This window comes from Meles meles, chromosome 15 (genome assembly GCF_922984935.1).
Source record: "Meles meles chromosome 15, mMelMel3.1 paternal haplotype, whole genome shotgun sequence".
Lineage (NCBI taxonomy): Eukaryota > Metazoa > Chordata > Mammalia > Carnivora > Mustelidae > Meles > Meles meles.
Window position 1 is genome coordinate 36,029,707 of NC_060080.1, and position 22,986 is coordinate 36,052,692.

Sequence of the window (22,986 nt, forward strand, 5' to 3'; positions counted from 1 at the left end):
CCAGATCTTCATCAACATGAGAATTGGATAAACCAGTTGTGGTATATTCATACAATGGAATTCTGCTCAGCAAAATAAAAGAGATAAGCCACCATTAACATGCAACAACATAAGTGAATTTGTAGATGTTATGTTTAGTTAAAAAATCCTGCCACGAAGGAGTTAATAATATGACTTACGCATATGACATTCATTTAATAAGGGGCAAAGGTAGTTGACGGTGTTATGGGGATCACAGACCTGGAGGGTATGGTGTTGACTGGGAGGGAGTAGAAAGCGGGAAATTTCTGTTTCTTTGTCCAGGTGGTTATAGAGGTGTATACACACTGTTAGAAATCATCAAGATATGGGGCGCCTGGGTGGCTCAGTGGGTTAAGCCTCTGCCTTTGGCTCAGGTCATAATATCAGGGTCCTGGGATCGAGCCCCACATTGAGCTCTCTGCTCAGCAGGGAGCCTGCTTCCCTTCCTCTCTCTCTCTGCCTGCCTCTCTGCCTATTTGTGATCTCTCTCTCTCTCTGTCAAATAAATAAAATCTTGAAAAAAAAAATCAAGATGTAAACTTATGATTTATGCATGTGATACATCTGGCTGTGTGCATTTTATACCTCAGTTAAAACATTTAAAGATAGAATTTAAACAGTGCCTTCTGGCATGAGATGGGCTATTCCTGGTACGTGCATTTCATCTTTTCATATGAAGCTGGAAACTTAGCAGCTTCCAACAGGAGGCTTCAGCCTGTGAATCTTGGTATTCTAATTGAGGGAAAGAAGAAACAGCTAATGACAACAATTACCACGTGTCAATTTTATGCTAGACACGGTTCAATGCCATACCAAAACACAGGGGTAGGTGTGTTTTGGAATCTGGAAAGCATGGAATCTGGCTAGCTAGCAGCATGGAATCTGGAAAGCATGGTAACAGATGATGGGTTTTGATCTAGGCCAGTGGCCAGGATCACAGGCATCTGACAAAAGGTGAGCTGTTGAGAGCTGGTTCTGGAGGCTGGTGGATACGCCTTAGAGGTTCTGAACCTTCTATCCAGGGATCTTAAGGTCAGGGAGGCTGGACCACAGGAAGCAGGGCCCTGGCTAAGGTGGAAAGCCCAATCATGGACATGGGGGCAAGTCACCCAGACAGGACAAAGGAACAAGACAGAAGTTAGGTTCAGAGAAAGTCAAATCTGTGGGAACATGTGCCAAACTCTGGGCTCATTTTTGAAGAGTACAGAACAGCTTTCTGTGCCAACAGCGCTCTTGCAAACATGGTGGATGTTCCTAAAACTCACTGGACTTTCTGCAAGAAGTGTGGCAAGCACCAACCCCACAAAGTGACACAGTACAAGAAAGGAAGAGATTCTCTTTATTCCCAGGGAAAGCAGTGTTATGACAGGAAGCAGAGTGGCTATGGCGGGCAGACGAGGCCTATTTTCTAGAAAAAAGCAAAAACTACAAAGATTGTGCTGAGGCTTGAATGTGTTGAGCCCAGTTGCAGATCTAAGAGAATGCTGGCTCTTAAGAGATACAAACATTTTGAACTGGGAGGAGATAAGAAAAGAAAGGTCCAAATGATCCAGTTCTAAGCTTCATATTTTGTTATATTATGAAGACAATAAAATCTTGAGGTTATGTTCACTTCAAAAAAAAAAAGAGCATAGCACAGAAATGACATTTTTGTAGTTTATGGCACACTGATTACTAGTGAATTAGACTTGGGTGTAAGGAGTTGAATACTGAACAGAAGTTTCTTTTACAATTTTGTCTAGACTGGTTTTTGTAGCTTTGTGAACATCATGTAAATTTAAGGTCCACAATGTGATGATTTGATACATGTATATATTGTGAAATGATTACTATAAAAGTGTTAATTAACACACATATTGCCTTACATGAGTAGATTTTTGCAAGGCGGGGGTGTGGGGGGAGATATGAGATATTTAAGGTCCAGTCTTTTAGTTAGCAGCTTTTAAACATGTGATACAGTATTGTTAACTGTTGCCACTATGCTGTGCATTGGATCTCCAGAACTTACTCATCTTATACCTGAGAGTTGGCACCCTGTGACCATCTTTACCCATTTCCTCCACCCCAACCCCTGGCAGCCACCATCTACTCTGTTTCTGTGACTCCAGCTTTTTTATATTCCACATAAAAATAAGTTCATAGAGCATCTGTCTTTTTTTTTTTAAGATTTTATTTATTTATTAGAGAGAGAGAGAGAGAGCAAGCACAGGCAGAGGCAGAGGGCAAAGCAGGCTCCCTGCCAAACAAGGAGCCCGATGTGGGACTCGATCCCAGGACGCTGGGATCATGACCTGAGCCGAAGGCAGCCGCTTAACCAACTGAGCCACCCAGGCGTCCCAGCATCTGTCTTTCTATATCTGACTTATTTTACTTAGCCCACAAGGTCCATCCATGTTGCAAATGGCCGTATTTCCTTCTTTTTCACTGCTGAAGAATTTCCCGTTGTTTCTATATGCACATCTATATCCATTCCTCCAGAGACACACGCATAGGTTGCTTCCATGTCTTGGCTTATGTGAATAATACTGCAATGAACATAGGAGTACAGATAGTGATTTCATTACTTTCAGATGCATCCCAGAAGTGGGATTGCTGGATGATGTGGTAGTTCCATTTTTAATTTCTTAAAGACTATCCATACTGTTTTCCATAGTGGCCGTACCAATTTACATTCCCACCAATAGTGCACAATGATTCCCTTTTCTTGCCAACACTTACTATCTCTTGTCTTTCTGATACTAGCCATTCTGACAGGTGTGAGGCGATATCTCATTGCAGTTTTGATTTGCATTTCCCTGATGCTTAATGACACTGAACATCTTTTCATGTGTCTGTTGCCCATTGGTCTGTCTTCTTTGGGAAAATATCTATTGAGGTCCTCTGCCTATTTCTTTAACAGGCAGAATTTTTTTTTTTTTTTTACTAATAAGTTGTATGGGTTCCTTATATATTTTGGATATTAACACCTCATCACTAGACGGTTTGCAAATATTTTCTCCCATTCCATAGATTGTCAGTTCATTTTTTGTTGTTGATGTGGTTTGTGCAGAAGTTTTTTAATTTAATGTAGTTCCACTTGTCTGTTTTTGGTTTTGTTGCCTGTGTTTTGATATCATATCCAAAAAATCATTACCAAGACCAATGTCAAAGAAATTTTTCCTTATGTTTTCTTCTAAGTGTTCTGTGTTTTCAGGTCTTATATTGAGTCTTGATTCCATTTTGAGTTAATTTTGGGAGTGGTGTAAGAGAAATGTCCAAATTCATTCTTCTGTCTGTGGTTATCCAGTTTTCCCAATACCAGTTGTTGAAAAGATTATCCTTTCCCCACAGAGTACTTTTGGCTCTATATGACTGTATATGGTGGTGGGGGGTGGGGCAGTGTTTTCCGGCCTCTTAATTCTGTTCCATTGGTCTACACGTCCTTTTTTATACCAGTACCGTGTTGTTTTGATGACTGTGGTTTTGTTTGAAATCAGGAAGTGCGATATCTTCATTCTTTCTCAGGATTGCTTTGACGATTCAGGGTCTTTGTGGTTCCACATGAATTTTAGGATCATTTTTTCTATTTTCTGAGCCCAATACCATTAGAATTTTGATAGGCATTGCATTGTATCTAGAGGGCTCTGGATCATATGGACATGTAAACAATATTAGTTCTTCTGTTCCATGGACACATGAGATATCTTTCTTTCCACTCATTTGTGTCTTCAATTTCTTTCATCAGTGTCTTTTAGTTTTAGATGTACAGATCCTTCACCTCCTTGGTTAAATTTATTCCTAAGTATTTTACTGTTTTTTTTATGCTACCATAAATGGGATTATGTGTGTTAATTTTTCAGATATTTTGTTTTTTGTGCATAGAGACATGACTGATTTCTATATCAGTTTGATTGTGTAACCCACAACTTTACTGAATTTGTTTATTCTAATGGCTTTTTGGTGGAGTCTTTGGGATTTCTATATATAAGATCATATCATCTGCAAATAGAGATAATTTTGCTTCTTCTTTTCTAGCTTAGATCCCTCTTCCTTTTTTTTCTTGCCTTATTGTTCTAGCTAGGACTGCTAGTGTTTGCTCAATAGGAGTGGTAAGAGTTGGTACCTTGCCTTGTTCCTGACCTTAGAAGAAAAGCTTTCAACCTTTCAATGAGTTGAGTATGATGTTAGCTTTGGCTTGAACAACAGTTTCTTGAGGTTCTCTGTGAGTAGGGGGTAGGCTTATCCAGAGGTTCAGTGCCGCTGGAGACTGTAGTATTGTAGTAAACAAGAATGAACCTATTATTCTATTTCATTCTGCCTTTCCACATGGCCAGTAGGCAGACCCTCATGGTCATCCGGGATCAAAGTCATTCTTTAAGTTGCTACTGTTATGAATGGTAGCCTAAAGCCCAATGCTATGCGATACAGCCAACAACCTGATTGCCAGAAAAGAGAAATAGTAAAGTTATCAGACCACAGGGGCCTCCATTAGGCTGAGGCACTAGGGTTGGAGCACACAAGGGATGTATGACATGAGGACACCATTTCACATGGTATTCTACAATGTAAAGGAAGGAGTCAGGTACGTCCCATAAAGGACTTAACATCTCCTAGTCCGGCTTCTCCACTGAGGCAGTGCTAAGTCCAGCCCATCTACCTGCTTGCTTAGTGGCTTGGTGGTGGTAATGGACAGTCAGGCATTGACCTATAATTTCATGTGGCAGCTCTTGGTGACCTATTGCCCTTCCTTCCCTGTTTGCCAGCACCTCAGGTTGTTGGAATAGGCTGTTTCATTGTTGCTGTTTTTAATTTCCAGTGTTAATTCCCCTCTTTCTCACAAGTGCCTCAAATCCCTCTCCCTCCCAGACCACAGAAGCTCACACAGAGGTGGTCTCGACATTCTGCAAAGTGTGCTGTTTAGTATTCCTGAAAGGTTAGCCAAAAATAAAAAGCTTCTTCCTGACAGTGAAATAAAAATGTTTCATTGAAACTTCAGGCATATATTTACATAAACAAATCAGAGGGGAAAAAGAGAGAGAAGACCTGTAAAGATATTTATTTTTACTGAATAGTTCCTTGTTTAAAAGATACTGTTCCCCAGTGACCTAGTACACCAGTCACTCTGCGAGTCTGGGACTATAGAGATGACCAGGGCATGATGGCTGTCCTCCATGGTCTCAGCTTGGGACGGGAGATGGCAGGAACGTGGGTCAAGGGGAAGCACGTAGAGAGGGGTCTGGAGCAGAGGGAGGGCTGCCCCATTCTGTGGGTAAGGGTGGCCCATGAAATCTAGTGTCCATCCCCAGGCAGAGGTGGGCAGGACCTACCAGTCAAGGCATGGGATGTGAGTGAGCAACTGGCATATTCAGGCTGAGCCTCAAGCTGGTCCACATCCCAGGTCCTGGGCTAGAGAAGCTAGCAAGAGAGTGACTATGGTGGTCTGTAGGCCCTCAAGGCCCTGAGCCTCATATCCCCTGCTTGCAGGCCCGAGATCCCTCTACCCTCCCTGCAGGTGACAGGACTATGGCCTGAGCACACTGGTGTCAGGAAGATCATTCTGGAGTCAGTGCTGTGAGGGTGACCCTTTAGAAGACCACAGTAACCATCATCCCAGAGGAGTTAAGACCCAGCCTGAGCTGTGGAGTGGTGACAGTGATCACGAAGGGTGGTCGGTGAAACTTGGGATGGTCTGATGGGGGAGAAAGCCAAAGATGGGGTCAGGGGTGGTCCCAAGGCTCCAGCTCATGCACCAGGAGGATAGGATTCTACTCCTGGAAAAGGAAGCATGTAGTGCTAAGGAATTCCAAACTGCAGTGGGTTCTGTGCTCTGCAAATCCCTCGTGGGGTAGGCTTTCTGTGTGCTGAACCCCTTGCCTTTTACTCGCAGCCCTGAGACTGCCTCCTCCCACTGAGCTGCTACAGAGTGTCAGGAAACAAAGCTCTTGAGGCCTAATGTCTTTCACATATTAAATGTACATCGTTCTGCCTTCTGTCTGCTTTAAGCAGTCACTAAGGGCAGTCAGGTTCCATAACATCGTCTTCAGTTAAATGTGAAGATCGTATTATTGAAACAAGATCTTTCCAGCTGATCGTACTCCAAATACACGCTTTGGTGCCTGTAAAATCTATTTAAGGTCTCCTGATTCCCCCCTTCTCTTGCTCCATCCACCAGAAATGTTAGAAGGAACTTTTAAAATGAGGAAGTGATTAAGAAAGGGAAAAGCTATCAAACATTTGTTTATTTACAGATCCCGTTGTTGGGAATTATCAAGATTGATTTCAGGAGCATAGAGTTCAAATGAATGCTAAATGACCAAAGAGAATGTATCATCCGACAATCATTTTCTATTCTGAAAGGCCAAGTAATGAGAAGCAGACTCTTAATTTAACACAAAAAGGAAAAAGGAGGAGAAATTAGGAAGTAATACATTCAATTATAGGAGCCCTTTGCCAAGATCCTATGGATTTCATGTTCTGACAATTTCAGTTAAGCCTTAGCAGGGGAAAGATTTAGCAACCGGTCAGATCAAACACGTGTGGCCCCCCAATTCCTGGAACTAGTGTGTGTGTAACAAAAATAGGGCTTCGCTAGGAATGGGTTCCATCTTTGGGGTCTATTCCTATTGTGAGGCCCATGACCAGAGCTTGGAGGACATTGCAGGTGAGGGAAGGGGCTGCAAACACCTGGGCAGACCCCAGAAAATCCGACCTGACACCATAACTGTGGTGCAGGGAAAGGCGGACCAGGAGCCTCTTGTCCTGTTTTTGCGAAGACCCCACTCTGCTGAATTTTCTTGTGATTTCTCTGCCCTCCGAAGCCAGTTTATTTTCCAGTCCCTCCCCTCGCGTCCCCATCTACCCTCACCACCCATCTCTGTGACGGGGCTCCTTGATGTAGTCATTGGCCCTGACCACTGCACTGGGTGCCGGGGTGGTCACAGTCCTGCCCTGGTCAGCCCAGCGCTTACACCACAGTGTGGGAAGGGCTTCCACGGAGGGATGTGCTGCTTGGTGGGGGCCCAGCCCACACGCGGGAGGGGGAGCTGTCGGGAGGCTTCCCAAACTGGGAGGAGGCAGTCAGGTAGGACAGAGGGCAGGGGGAGAGAACTGCATGTGAATATATCTGAAGCAAGAGAGGGAGCATGTCCTGAGACTGGATGTAGTTCAAGGTGGAGAGGAGCTGTGGGATGTGTGTGTGTGTGTGTGTGTGTGTGTGTGTGTGTGTGTGCACGCACCTGCACACGTCTTGGAATGCGTGCTTATTGAGAACCTGCACCCAGCACCACTGGGGAAGAACAGCAGGCTGTCTATAGGGGAAGCCCCTGTGGGAACAGTGAAGGCCAGTGGGGTGATGTCTTTGCTAGGACAGCCGTTCTGAACAAGCTCTGTTAGGAACTGGGAACGACGGGGTCCTGCAGGAGTTCCTCTGGCGGGTCGTACTCTTGGGAGACACATCCATCTTTGTTCCAGTGAGCAATCTAGGGATCATTACTGGACTTTTCTGGAACTTCCTACATGATCAAAATATCTTTCTTAGTACAGAGACAAGCACTGCGGGGCAGGAGAATGTGATCAAGAAACCTTTGTTGTTGGACCCCTTCCTACTCTCCTGCCATTCATCACTCTTACCTTGTGTTTCCCTAGGAAAAGATGTGAATCCCACACTTTCACCCCAAGGGCTTACCTCCCAGAGATAAGCTGTTTCATCCACCCCACCCCTGCAGTCCAGCCACCTGCTACCTTCTCAGAGAAGGGGAGATTCTCGTGCAGTAGAACCTGATCCACAGCTGGGATGGGCAAGTATCTGGGGATGGGGGTGGTAGACAGAGGGCCACTGACACAGGCACTGAGACCAGACAGGAACCCCGCAGCTGGCCTGTCCCCTTAGGCTCCCAACGCCAGGACACAGCCCTCTCTGGGGCATTGGAGCATATTTACTTTTCCTTCTCATAGGAAATAAGCTGGAACAGTAGATACAAAGGTGTCCTGCTGTGTCCTTTCTCCCAGGATATAGTAGGACTTTGTGCTAGATGTGTTGCTCTGACTGTCCTGGAAATAATAGTGCAGGTTCAAAGGGCCAAGGTGCAGAGAATCTCCTGCTCCCAGTTCAGAAAGCCACAAGTGAGCTGCCATCTGTTGGACCCAGACACCCTGCTTTCTGTGAGGCACTAGTACAGAACTGACCAACAGCCAGCCATCGAAGCAGGAAGAGGCTGGGGCCTTCTGGAGAAGACAGAATTCAAGAAGAATAGCTGTGGTGGGGAGGAGAGGGGGCCCCTTCCCAAAGCCAATAAGACGAAGCCAAGTTAAGTCAGGAGGAAAGTCTGAAGAGAAAAAGAATTAATATGGTGTGTGAACGCCTAAGAGAGGAGTGAAAGGTGAAGCAGTGAATTTAACCCAGGAGAAAGGACAGAACAGTACAGAGGGAGCAGAAAGACTGAAAAACAGAATGGCAAGAAAAGCCTAGAAAAACAAAACCCGTAGAAAAATAGAAAAAAATATAGAACAACAGAAAAATTAAAATATAAAAGGGTGAAAAAGCAGTTGAGTAAGTCTCGAAACAGAGATGGAAAGAAGAACTCAAGAGAGAGAGGGTTAACTATACAAAGTTTTTTGTTTTTTTTTTTTTAAAAAGAAAGACATAAAGGGGCGCCTGAGTGGCTTAGTCAGTTAAGCATCGAACTCTTGGTTTCAGCTCAGGTCATGATCTCAGGGTCATGAGATCGATCCCCATGTTGGGCTCCGTGCTGGGTATGAGACTGCTTGAGACTCTCTGTCTGCCCCTCCCCACACCCTCTCTCTCTCTCCTTCTTTCTCTCCCTTTCAAGAAAGAAAGAAAGAGAAAAAGAAAAGAAAGAAAGGGAAGACATAAAAAATGTAAGAAGGCAGAAAAATATATAAAGACACCCCCCCCCCCATTATCCCACTCCTGAAAGGCAAGATAGAAAGTTCCAAACAAAGAAACAGAAAGAGGACAAAGAAAAAAAAAAAAAGCACATGCTAGCTCAAGCTGTATTTTGTTTTGTTAGGGAAACAGTAGCTTTCACGGAAGCACCCCCCAGTAGACTTCAGCCCACTCCCTTGGCCGTGGAGACTACAAATCTTACAAGCTGTAAGGGAGACTGGGGAGGTAAGCATCTTTAAAAATCAACTTTTATTTTATATATGTAATTAATATATATTAAGACTGGCCAATTTTAAGTGTACAATTAATGGGTTTTGGAAAGTGCAGATAGTCTAGATAGAGAATATTTCCATCACCCCAGAAAGTTCCTGCTCCTTTGTAATCAAACCCCTCCCCCTACTCTGACTCCTGGAAAACACAGATTTTTCTTCTCAAATAGAATTGCCTTTTTTATAATTTAATATAAATGGAAGAGCATAGTATATAGTCTTTTGCCTTTGAGAACTATCTAAATTGTTGGGTGTTTTAATAGTTTGTTCCTTTTTATTGTGCAGGAGTCTTCCTTTGTATGGCTTTACTATAATTTGTTTATCCCTTAACCAATTGGTGGACATATGGATTGATTCCTGTTGGGCTATTATGAATGAAGTTTCTGTGAATGTTCACATCCAAGTCTTTGCATGGACATATATTTTTATTTATCTTGTGTAAATATCTAGGAGTGGAATGGCTGCGTTCTATGGTGCCTGTGTGTTTATTTATAAGAAACCTCCACACTGTCTTCTAAAGTGGCTGCACCATTTTGCCATTTTGCCACCCCTACCCACAATGAGTTCTAGTTGCCCTGCATCCTTACCAATACTTGGCATTGCCAGTCTTACTGGTGTCAGCCATTCTGGGGGATGTGTTGTGGTTTCTCATCATGGCGTTAATTAGCATTTCTCAAATCTGTTTCATGTATTTATTTGCCATTCATTTATATTCTTCGGTGACGTGTCTGTTCAAACTTTTTGCGCATTTGTTAAAGTGGATTTTGTTTTCTTACTATTGAGTTGTAAGCTGTCTTTGTAAATTCTGGATAGACCTCTCTTATTACATACATGATTTTTCAAATATTTTCTCCTAATCTATTACTTATCTTTTTATTTCCTTAAGTCTCTTTAAAGAGTAGAATTTTAATTTTGATGAAATTCAGCCTTTTCATGTCTTATCTCACAAAATCTTTGCCTATCCCAGTGTCACTAAGATGTTCTCCCAGTTTCTTCTAGAATTTTATTTTAGATGTAAGTCTTACATTTAGGCTTGTGACCCACTTCAAGTTAACTTATTAATATGGCACGAAGTAAAGGTTGAGCTTCATTTATTTATGGGTTTACTTTTGTATGTGGATGTTTGGTTATTCTGGCACTGTTAAAAAGACTTTTTCCCCCATTCAGTTACCTTGGTACCCTGGTAGAAAATCAGTTGACCATGCCTGGATGGCTCTTTTTATGGACTCTTCTTTTTTCCCCCATTTGCCTATATTTCTATTCTTATTCCAATACCATACTGTTGTATTTACTACAACTTTATACTAAGTCTTGAAATAAGTTACTGTGAATCCTCCAAGTTGTTTTTTTTCTCAGAATGGTTTTGATTATTGTAGGTCCTCTGTATTTCCATATAAGGTTTACAATCAGCTTGTCCAGTTCTATACACACAGAAGTCTGCTGGGATTTTGCTTGGCATTGTTCTGACTCCATAGATCCCTGTGAAAATTGACATCTTAGAAATGCAGAGTTTTCTGGCCCATGAGCACAGTGTAGTTCTCCTTTCATTTCTATGCTTCATTTCAATTTCTTTCTGCAATGTTTTTTCCTCTCCGCATACAGATATTGCACGTGCCGTGTGAAATGTATCTGTGAGTATTGAATACATTTGATGCTATTGCAATGGTATTTTTATTTCGAGTACAAATTGTTCATTGCTAGGATATGGAAACTTAGTTGATTTTTTTTTTTTAAATCTTGCATCTTGTGACTTTGCTGCTTAATTTGCTAATTAGTTTTAGTAGCTTTCTGAAACATTCCTTAGCACTTTTTACATAGAAAATCAGTTCTTTTTGGATGAAGACCGTTTTACTTACTCCTTTCCAATCTCTACACCTTTCATTTCTTTTTCTTGTCTTATTATCCTAGCTGGAATCTACAGTACAACACTGAGTAGAAGTGATGACATTCTTTTCTTCCCAATCCTAGGGGGAGAGCACTTAGTCTTTACTACTACGTGTGATGTTAGCTGAGATTTTTTTTTTTTTTTTGATAGATCCTTTGTAAGGAGGTAAGTATTTTTTACCTGGATATATTGCTGCCCAAAGCTATTGGGGATTTTTCTAGAAAAGTAGAAGGAGAATGGACATGGCATCCATCAAAAGGGAAGCCAGCAGGGGTTTCTTTATGAGTTCAGCCCTGTCTTAACTGTGTGATGATTTATTAGGAAGTAAGCATTTATTTCCATTAGAGGTTTTAAGTGTAGAATATGGTTCACATTACATACGACCATATGTGACAATGCATCTTTATGAACTGTATTTGGGAGGGACAGGTGTTGCCCGGGAACCAACTCCCTATTAGTCCATTGGGAGGCAGTGTAGCCTGTGGTTACAAATATGGGCTCAGAAGCCTGGGTGCCCAGTCCCAATCCAGCTCTGCAACCTTGGGCAAATTCCTTAACCTGTGTCAGTTTTCCACCTGCAAAATGAAGGTATCAAAAGATGTCAATAATTCCTACCTCCGGGGCTTCTGAAGACTCAACGAGCAAATGCAATTAAGAGCTTAAAACAGCGTCTGTTGTCTGGTGCATTTTAAGAAGGTTTTAGTTTGCATAAGGCTGAGTTACACATAAGTTTTCAGTAGCAGGTTTACTGCTTGAAGTAAAGAACAATCATCCATTAAAAAAAAAAAAATCCACTCTCCAGAAAACCTCTTATTAAGGTTTTGTAAGGAGAGAGAGTTAGATACTTGATTTCTGTTGTTTTGCCTGTTATTGGTGTAATAAATACATTTAAAAATCTTGAGCCCTGCATAGGCCATTATCAGCTGGGTTACTGTGGGCAGTGACACCCCAGAGTTCACACTGGGTCTATACGTAAAGGCTGAACCAGAGTTTGACCTTCTGATCTGCTTGTTTTGACCACTTAAAAATGGGCTGGAATGGGACCCCACACACTGTTGTGAGCTGCCCCACCTGGACGTGTGGACCACTGTGCAGCCCCCAGTTGGCTTCAGCCTATTGTTTCTTGCCAGTAAACTCGAATTCTAGGAGACAGAGACTTCTCAGTCAGTCTGTCGCTTTCCCGAGCATCTGCCTTTCTATCGACATGTTCCAAGTCCTGGGTGCCATCCTTCGATGGGGGATAAGTCATGCCAGCCTTCCTGTCTGGAGTGGGGTACGAGGGGGCACCACCTGCCAGCAGGGACGAGGTTACACTGAGCCTGCTCAAGTGGGTCCCGCTGCAGCACTGTGATGTTAACATATAAGAAAAGCACTTAGGAACAAGCTGGCAGGCCTTCAAGGGGCCTTTCCCCTTAACTTGAACTTGTTTTTGTTTTTTGTTTTTTGTTTTTTTTTTTGCCGTGTACTTTTTGAGGGTACAGTCACAACAAGTTTCATAAAGGGCTTTCTGCATGTTTTCTCATCTAAAGTCCCTTCTTCATGCAGGGTCTGTATTGTCCAATTAATTGTCTGTTTCTGGTTTTCTCTCCATCAGACCAGTGAAAGACTTAAGTATATATGTTTAGATTTTTAAAACTGTAAGAGTGCTCTCAGTTCTGTTTGGACACCTCCGCACACTGTTTTACCCTTCCTTTCTCCTTCCCATACAGTGTAGGGGGACAGCCCACTCACGTTTGGGAGAGCCTGTCCACCAGGCCCCAGCACGGATTTCCTGGTGTTTTCCTCCGCAGTGTGATGGGGAGAGCTTGGGGACAGGAGTGTTTGGCCAGCTCTTGTCCTCACCTCTGCGCGAGAGGTTCTCTGGCCCATTCCTTGAGATTTGCATTCTCTATCACTTTCAGCTGTCATTTTGCTACCAGCCCCAAGAGATCCTGATTCAGGGACCAAGACAGACATTATCTTCACCCTTGACTGTCCTAAGACGCAGTTAGGTGGGGACTCCAAGGCACATGTGACATGGTCCTCCACATTGTGCCTGCTGCCCCAGGTAATCATGCTAAATTATACATGGGGAGAGGCTTTCTGCCGTGCTGTTTTTCCACTGGAGCACAAAGCACCCTGTTATAGGAGGGCTTTGACAAAGCAGGTCCTCCAGGCCCTGCAGGAACCATGGAGCTGCAGGGGGCAGGGTACCTTCCAACCACAGGGCTCAGCGTGTGAGTTTAAAACAAATGGGAAGCAGATGCAGAGTCTGATTTTCTATCTGAGTGTTATTTCTTTGAGCAAAGACAAGGGCTGAAAATTTAAATATCAAACTGTTAGGTTTTCAAAACAAACAAACCAAAAAAAAAAAAAAAGGCAAGAAGAAACAAAGAAAAGTCAGAAGTGACAAATTCAACACTCCTCTCTGGTCAGATAAGAATCTGCCCTTAGCTCCACCGAAATGACTAACTGCTGGCTCCGTGATTCGGCATCTTTCTCTTTGTGTATTTTCTTCATTCTTATCTTCTTCTAGTTCTCTTCCCTCACTTCTCACCGACCCCCTGTCCCCCCAAAAACAGCAAAGAACAAAGCAAAACAACTCTGTTCGTTGGAGTGATTGAAAGAGCATCTTGCATGGGTTAGATCGGCTAAAGGGACTGGTCAGATGGAGGGAGGACGCAGAGGTGCTGGGCGTGCAGTTCCCACACTCCTAGACACTCCCACACATCACACCCAGCCACCGCCAGATGCCTGTTCTGGAGACCTCACTGGAGACCTCACGGGCATTCGAGAGAAACAACTTGAAAACAAATGGAAGTACCTGCCTTCAATGGAAGGAAGAAGGGAGGGACAGCAGGTTCATTTTGCTGCAGATTAGACTTAATGCAGTTCGATCTGGGATTCACAGTTCTGCAGGCAGAGAGCGCCCCGGGGTAACATGGTGTCGCTTTACCTGTGCGTGCACTGTTACCTGGACACCTGTGCCATCTTGAGAGTCGGCAGCCAGTAGTGGTCGTGTTTGCTGTGTGTGAGGAATTCCTACCAATGCAGAATCTGGACTCACAGTACACTGATGGCCTTTCTTCATCAACAAACTGCTTCTGTGGGTCACGGAGGCCAGCCTTGCAACCTACCCAGGCTTCAGGTGGTACTAAAAATGTGCAAATTTGCCATCTGCCTTGCTTCTAAGTTCTGTTGTCTGGGAAGACCCTCAGCGATTCCTTTCATTCTGTCCATTTGACAGGTGATGACCAAGAAAGAGGACTTTTTCAGTGCCTGGAATGCGTGTCTTCACCACGTTGCCTGCCTGTCTCTGGCACACATCCACAGAGGTCAGTTGGCTCTTGTTAAATATTTGTAATGGGGCAGCTCAGAGGGCTGCAAGGTGTCTGGGAATAAGACTACAGACCAAGGACAGTCCCCACACCAGGCTGAGCCCTCGTGCTGAATGTAGAAGCCCCCAAAGAATTTAACCCCAACTTACCAGAACACAGACCAAACAACACCCACAAAACCCAACACTAAACTCCAGAAACCATACCTCCGACACAACCCGGGAGTTGTCAACAGCATTGGTTTGACAGAAGCCAGCTGGCGAATGGCGGGCCCCTCAGCAGAGCCCCTCTGCCCAACAGGGACTGCCGTTCCCCGGTGAACAAACCAGAGGGTGCCCGTGCAGGTAAAGGGAGGGTGTTTGAATAGGATCCCTGCCTGAAGTATTTCAGGTACCACAACTAACTACTTAAACCTAGTTCTTGAATTAGCCAGAAACTGGTTCAGCCTTTTAAAGCAGTGGTTCTCAAGCCCTCCTGGGAACATGTAGTGACATCTGGAGACATTTTTTATTGCCACAACCAAGCAGGGGTTGCTGGTGGACAGAGGCCAGGGATGCTACTAAACACCCCCCAGGCTATGAACAGCACCCACAGCAAAGAGCTCTTCCGCCTCTGTATCAGTAGCACCGACACAGAGAAAACGTGAGTGACCATTTTGACCTGAATAAACCCAAATCACAAAAAAATAAAAGAAACTTTGAAAGCAGAGTATGATCCATCAAGATAGGGCAAATTATTCCTGAAAATTTTCTATAGCATCAAGAGTCATTCATTCATTCATCATAAACTCTTACTCCAGGGGGGAAGGTCTTTTTCTTTTTTTTTAATTTTTTTTTAAGATTTTTTATTTTTTTATTTATTTATTTGACAGAGAGAGAGACCACAAGTAGGCAGAGAGGCAGGCAGAGAGAGGAGGAAGCAGGCTCTCTGCTGAGCAGAGAGCCCGATGCGGGGCTCGATCCCAGGACCCTGAGATCATGACCTGAGCCAAAGGCAGCGGCTTAATCCACTGAGCCACCCAGGCGCCCCCAGGGGGGAAGGTCTTAAAGGGAGAAGACTCTCACTGGGCTTGTGTGCTGTGTGGGGTTTTCCATCCCACCGAGGTCACAGCTGGCCCTGGGAAGGCAGCGTCAGGTTTGGTCACCACCACAGCTCCAGGGCCTGGCTCCCAGTCCTGGCATGTCCATGGGCACCATCTCTTGGGGTGGAATTCCTGGAGGGGTTCTCTTAAGGGTCAAGCCAGCAACCCAGGAGTGCCAGCATCCCACCTGCCTCACAACCTGACCTCCACCTTCCCTCCCCAGCCAGGCAGTACTAGGAGAGCAGAGCGCCATGTTGTTAGTCACTGTGGGGCGGCCGGACCCCTCCCCAAGAGCTGGCAAGAGCCAGACTGGCGAGGCTGAGCCTGGCCTCTTCTCTCCCTCAAGGTGCAGCCCGGTGCTTGGGACCATGATGAGCCTCATGACACAGGGCTCAGGAGTGTGGACAGGAATGAGAACACACAAGTGATTATGTCCAGAGCATGTGTTCCTCATGGGGCCTGGGGGCAACACACCGGGAGCAGCCTTTTTACGCAATGAACCCCTCCAGGGGCTGAGAGGGGCAGAGGGAGGACAAAAGCTTCCCTCCCCACAGGTCATTAAGTCATAGGACTGAGTTCCTTCATCTGTGGATCCAGAAATTTTAATTTGTCTGCACACCCACAGTATATGAGGCTCCAGGGAATTGACTCACCTTAATCAAACTCAAAGGTAATAGCTGTATAATCCAGAATGCCAGTTTACTCATCACAAATGAGAACCCAACTGCTGAAACATTTGTATATGCTCCATCGCATGGAACTCTCTGTGTGGAATTCAGTGATAGAACGTTTCAGAAGGTTGGACTGGACAGCTCTTGGTGGAGCGTCTGAGTGTCCATGCTGGCCCGCCTCCCACAGAGGTTGGGTCCTGGAGCCCACAGGCTGCTTCCTAGGCTGTCTCGGTGTCCTCAGCACCAACTCAGCCCCTGAGAAATTTATGCAAACCTCCCTTCTTCTGTTGGTGGGGTGTTTTTTCAGATTTGTCAATCAGCTAAAACTTACCTGGCTTATAAAGCACCACAGGAGGCACCTTTACTGAAGGCAGTTAGGTCCCAGGCCTTCTTCTGCACTCCGTGTAGACATGTATGGCTCTGCTCTCTGGGCTGCCTGTGGCTCCACAGCCTGGGCTCCTCCCCCTGCTTTTCCGTGTGCTGACCACAGATATCACCCTTCTAGGATACAAGCACCAACCAAGTGGACTCCAACTGAAACACCTCTAAACATTAGGAGATGTGATTAAATTTGAAGGCAGGCATCAAAGAATCCCTGAACTCAAGTCTTTGCCTTGGAAACACTGACCATTATGCCTTGAACCACTCATTCTATCTGTCGAGGGCATAATTAAGTTTAGCCGTGAGGGTTGAGAACTCAGGCTCCAGGCTCCAGAGTCTGCTTAACTGAGTGCAGAGACTTTATTTACCTCTACCTGCTGTGTAATTGTGAGTGAATTAGTCAACCTCTCTGAGCTTTCGTCTCATCTTCATTTATAAAATGGAGATAATGTGATATTTACCTCATGGGGCTATTGAGAATATACTCAAAAGCCCTTAGCATCCGATCCATAGTTGGGTTCAATAAAAATTTTTTATTACTGTTAATTACTGTTTTATTACTGTTAATTACTACTCTACAAAATCCTTAGTTCCCATTACCAAAGTGGAACATTTAGATCCTTGTTTCTTTTCTTTTTTCTTTTTTTTTTTTTTTAGAGATTTTATTTATCTATTTGACAGAGAGAGAGATCAGAAGTAGGCAGACAGGCAGGCAGAGACAGAGGGGGAAGCAGGCTCCCTGCTGAGCAGAGAGCCCAATGCAGGGCTTGATCCCAGGACCCTGGGATCATGACCGGAGCCAAAGGCAGAGGCTTTAACCCACTGAGCCACCCAGGTGCCCCAGATCCTTGTTTCTTAAGCATAAGAACAAGAGGACAATTTAAGCAAGTTAGGTTCCAGTGTAGGAAGTCTTAACATGGACAGGCAACATCACAGATTTAATATTGCCACAGCATAAAAGAAATCTGAATGGACTCCCTACATTTTATTAGCTAATAGCCACAGTAGCAAAAGTGATTATTTTCAGGAAATTGGCCCCTATCAGGGTTAGAGGAAGACAATTTGGCTGTAGAAAGTAACAGAAGAAAAAATAAGAAGAATTAGTTCAATGACAGCCTCTAGAACTCCCAGGAATGTTTTGAGATAGAGAAAGTCATCCGTAATGAGGAGGTCTGAACAGATAAGGAATAGGTTCTTGCGGTAGGACCGCGCTGAGCACACACTGCGCAGGGACAGTTCCATCAGCATGTCATGACGTTTAAATAGCATGCTGCGCCACTGCCAGAGGTCCCCAGGGGTTGGGAGAAGAAGTAGAAGGAGCCCATCTGTCTTCAGTGACCAGGCCCAGATGTTGCCTTTGGAGACTTTCAAAGAAAGAGCACAAAGGAGGGAAGGGAAGGATCAGTCCGTGAAAGCACAGACCTGAACGTCACTCCACATGAAAATGAACTCAGAATCTAGCCATTTTTATTAGGAACAAATAGGGGGAAAAAACCTTCTGGCATCAGTTTCCGTTGTCACCTGAAGACTCGGGAAAACCATGTTTGAAATAAAAATGTTAAGCAGTCTCTAGTGGTTTCTGAAGTGGGATGTAACCATTACAATGATAAATTGTTATTTTTCTGTGATACACGTTTTTATCTTGCCCTAGAAAGAGCAGCTCCGAAGCACAGTGCTGTCTGAACCCCTCAGGGTGTACCGATTCCTAAACAAAAAAAGAAACTAAGCACTTTTATTAAATAAGTCACATCCACTATTCTCCAGCTCCATGCACAACTGTCTCTTGGTTTTTCCCTCCTCTGAGCTCTAAGGTGCTCTCATTATGCTGCAGAAGTCCCTTCTCCGGTTCTTAATAAAGTGACTAATAATTTAGAACGTTCGCATTAAGAGCACATTGTAATTATGATTAGAATATATAAGTAGTGTGGCTTTCTGCCTGTCAGAGGATTAATTTCAGACTCCTCTCAGGGACGATTTGTTTCCAAACAAGACTTTCTTTGTTAATAAAAATGTGATCCTATGTGTTATTACAGCATTCTTTTTATCCATGATCCATTTTATCCATGAGTGCTTGCTCCAGCATCCTTCATGGGATCAGCATTTTTCGCCCCCATTTGTTAATGGGGCTATTCTTTACACAAACTACATTCACCTCGATTTTGTTTTAGCTTTGACATTCATCTTCCAGGGAACTAGGGGAATATACTAACCCCCTCAATGAACATGCATTTCATTGCTCGAGCTCAGAAAAATAAAATGCCATAACTTCATCCAGGAGTCCCGTGTGGACTTAGGTCCTCATCGCCCCCCTTACACTCCACTGCAGAAGTGCCCCCAAGACCCTAAGTCCTCTGCACTTGAAGAGTGAGCCTGCCCTCTGGAGTGGAACTGAACTTGAAAGTCAGCACACCTTATTTGAATACAGATTTCTTCAGTGTGTTTGGCTGTTGTTGCCAGAGATGGAGAGTGGGCGGGCACCGCAGGTATTGTGTGGGCCGGGACAACCTGTGTGCCTTCCTTTCCCATGGGGACCCTCTGCTGGGTGGGACAATATTTAGAAGTAGTCCCAGCCTGCCCTGACCGGTGGTCTGGGGTGGGAGGGAGGAGCTTTGGGTACCGCCGCCCCTGACGCTGACCTTCCTCTTTGTCTAGCACCCGTTAACCACGTGGGTGGTAGAAGCAGGTAAGGGGACCTAGAAAGCCAAGAATGGGCAGACACAATTTGCAGCAGCATCTTGGAGGCCCCAGAGGGGGAAGAAAAAGACCGTCTCCACCTTTGTTCCCTCTGTCCCGGTCACATGACTAAACCTCAGACCCATTCATATCTGAGAGCAGAAAGTGCAGTGGGGAGTCGAGGGTCCCCATATCAGAGCACAAGACACCTGGGAGAGCCCATGTGACTGTTCCAGTCCTCTGCTGGAGTAGCTGGGTCCCTAAGGCCGGAAGTCTGGGACAGCAGAGAGGGGCCGTCTGGGATGCCAGGAGGTGGCGACAAACCAGAGAAAAGGAAGTGAGAACTCGCCTTCCCTGAGCTCGTGCAAGATTGCTCCAAGGGCCAGAGATCCGAGTGGACACTCCTGCTGAGGGAGGTGTCCAATGAAAGGGAGACAGTTTTATTTATTTATTTATTTATTTTTTAAGATTTTATTTATTTATTTGACAGAGAGAGAGAGATCACAACTAGGCAGAGAGGCAGGCAGAGAGAGAGGAGGAAGTAGGCTCCCTGCGGAGCAGAGAGCCCGATGCGGGGCTCGATCCCAGGACCCTGAGATCATGACCTGAGCCAAAGGCAGCAGCTTAATCCACTGAGACACCCAGGCGCCCCAGAGGGAGACAGTTTTAAAGAGGAGCATAGCGTACTTTGGGCTGATGCAGTTGGGAGCTCTTACAAAAAGAAAGAAGAAGAAATGTGGCTGAATTTGAACCCTTGGCAGACCATGTGATATTGCTTCATGAACGTGTGGACACAAGAAGAGAAAGTTCTACAGCGCAGACCGCCCTACATTATATGGCATTCCTAGCCTTTCCCCTTCTGGGAAAGTGGGTGAGACGGAGCGTCGCTCCCGGGCTTCTGTGAGTCTACAGAAGAGCTCTTCTCCAGCATCAGAAAGGTTGCTCCCGCCCTCATAAGGCTGGGGTTTCTCCCCCGGAGCCTTGCCTTCTCCCCGTGGCTGCATCAGTAAACCTGCAGATTAGGTCAGCCCAACCCAAAGACCCCAAGTACCGTTCTCCCAAGAAATGCCATCACACTGGCTTCGCTTGAGGTCTGGGCCCCTGAAGCCTCCCATCACCCCACTGGGGAGTGTGTCACTAAGAAAGCTGTCTTGAGAGGACTCTGCTAACTCACTCTTCTTTGAAGGAGGTGACAACTTATGAACGAGTTTTGTGACAAACGACCCAAGGATTCTGTTGCACGGGGAAGAAGGGGAAAGGGGCAAAAAGTGAAGTCTAACTCCTGCATTGTGTCTGCTCTGTGGAGAAGATGGCTGAGAACAGAATTTAGCTGCAATACTTGACCCAGATGCTAAGAGAATGTCACTTATCCCTGGAGCCCCAGTATCTCGGCCGACTGTAACCGTCAGTGTGGAGGGTTTCCCCTGGGCCGGAGCCATGTCACGCCTTCGGTTTCCACAACAAGCTCACAAAGCCCGTTGAGAAACTGGCTCAGAGGAGGAACGAACTGCCTAGGATGCCATCCCACCACGGGCTTCGCCCTCGGGCCGGCTGACCCCAGAGCTTCGCTCGGAAAACTCTCTAGGCTTCAGATTTTGAGGGAAACCCTCCCACCACCAACTCTCCAAGGGTTTTCCTTCCTACAGATAAAACACCAGAGGCTGGGAGTTACGGCCTTCTTGAACTTTCAGAGATTTTTCCTTGTGTATTTATTTGACACATACTGTCCTCTCTTAAAATAGTCCTGTACTGCATTTCACTGCTTTTACCGCATTTGTCTCCCAATAGTGGGTCTTCTGTTTTCCACGTCATAGGTTTTCTGTGAGGATGAAATGAAAAATCATGCGAGGAAGCACTAGGGCCCTATAACCATGAAGACCGCTAACACCCAGGGAGGGCTCCGTGTATCAAGCCCAGTGCACAATGTTGGGGAGGGAGCATTCATTAATCCCCCGCCAAGGTCGTGAGGAAGGGGCTCTTGTCTATCCCATTTCCACCTGAGGAAACTAAGCACAGAGAGATTGAGTAAGTTGCCCAGTGTCACACAGCAGAGGGAGGATTCAAATCCCAGCTTATTGCTGCCCTCTGCCCACCCTGTGGGGCCCGTAAGTGCTGTTTGGATCTGGATCTAGTTGCTCAGCTTTGCTAAAGAGGCAGAAAAAAGAAGCACCCCCCTCCCCCATTTAAACGTGTTTCTTTCTTTTTTTTTTTAAATCTTTTTTCTCCATCGTGTGGTTGAAAAGTGTACTTTATATCTGTACACGGAAAGATCCGATCTGCAGTCCACCCTGACTTTACAGCTTCCGGCACCTAAGGAGTTTTAAAGTAAGATTAATCAGTACCCAAACTGGCAGGTGAAAACAACACAAAAGTAAAAAAGATACAATTTTTTACTGCTGAACTCTGTACTGTGAGTTTTCCGGCTAGGAATGATGATGAAGAATAATACCTTCTAAACTGTGAGTTAAAAATAGGAGCATAGGAACTCTTGTCTTATCATAGCAATTATAGGTATGATTTTTCTACTTTAAAAATATGATCCCATATTCTAAAGTGAAACATATTTGCAACAAACATAAATTTAAATTTAGATTTTAAAGGACAACATGTTCTAATCTCACAAAACATTTAGCAAATAACCTTTGAGTTCACATGAGCCACCCACACAAAAACCAAAATGAACTCAGAAAAAACATAGAAAAAGCAACTGTCTGTTGCCAACCAGATTTTTGTTCAGCTCTCAGGGTTTTTTTTTGTTTTTTTTTTTGTCTATAAATAATCTGTATGTTTCAAATGTGACCATTTTTTTTTTAAGGGTCTCCTGGCATGTTCTCACTTCAGTGTGTTTTAAAAACAAGAAATAAACTGTGTAAATCATAGGAACTATTGAGTTTTTGGAGGGGAGATCTTTAATATACATGCTCTTCAGATACCAAAAATGTCACAATGAAACATTAAGATGATGTATCTTTTCTTTAGGGCATCTGTTTATCTTTTATGAAATCTGGAGTTTGATAAATCACCAGAGATAAAAACCTCATTTTTAACCTATCGTAGATCCCAAATGGCAGGAGGAAAAATAGGGCTGTGTCTCCTCTTTATGAATTTACCTCTCTCTTTGCTTGAGAGTTATGGGATTTTATTTGCAGAGAAAACATAATGCTCTATGAACTTGAAAATGATGGCTTTTACTCAGAAATGTGAGAACCGAAAAGGGAGGGGGAAAAAAGCCAAATTCGATCCTCTGAGATATAATGAAGTAACAAGTTTTAATATACACTTAAAGTGGCCTCGAGGGATAGATAGGAAAGTGACCACAAGGCAAGTAACAGAAAGGTTTTCGTCAGTATATTCCCCTTCCTTTACTGACATGTAGGTCCCCTGATTTGCTGTATTGAAACGGGTATTGGAAACTCGACAGGGGAAGTTTATTTAACATCAGGGTAAGTAGAGATGGGGGAAGCTGTTTATTGTGATTTTTTTTTCCCCACTGAAAAAGCGCTTGGAAATTCTGTCTTAATTGGAAGTCTGGAAAATAAAGAAATTCCCAGATTTCTGTAATCATAAGTGAAAAGTATCGTGTGTCTGAGAGTGTAGCAAAAAGCCCGTGTGGTAGAGAGGCATCTAACTTGTGATCTCCAGGGTCAGAGTGCATGAACCAGAAAGTAAGTTCGTCACAAAAACATAACATGGCAGAAAAAACGACTTTTCACAGTGTTAGGAATAGCCGTTTCTTAATACATAATTAGTTTCTGGGTACCTTGAACATTAGAATTCCTTGTCTCATGCACATTTGGTAGTTCT

The 22,986-nt window shown here is 44.4% G+C and overlaps 1 protein-coding gene and 1 pseudogene across 5 annotated transcripts in view; both read left to right on the top strand.

Moving 5' to 3' along the window:
• The window catches only part of ACOXL (acyl-CoA oxidase like), a 356,730-nt gene that overhangs the window by 266,528 nt on the left and 67,216 nt on the right, over nucleotides 1-22,986 (top strand). For all 5 annotated transcript variants that reach the window (XM_045979259.1, XM_045979255.1, XM_045979257.1 and 2 more), the window contains one exon: nucleotides 14,286-14,373. In XM_045979259.1, the coding sequence (XP_045835215.1) occupies nucleotides 14,286-14,373 (88 nt within the window). The remainder of the gene's footprint in view (nucleotides 1-14,285; nucleotides 14,374-22,986) is intronic.
• LOC123925769 lies at nucleotides 1,263-1,580 on the top strand (annotated as a pseudogene).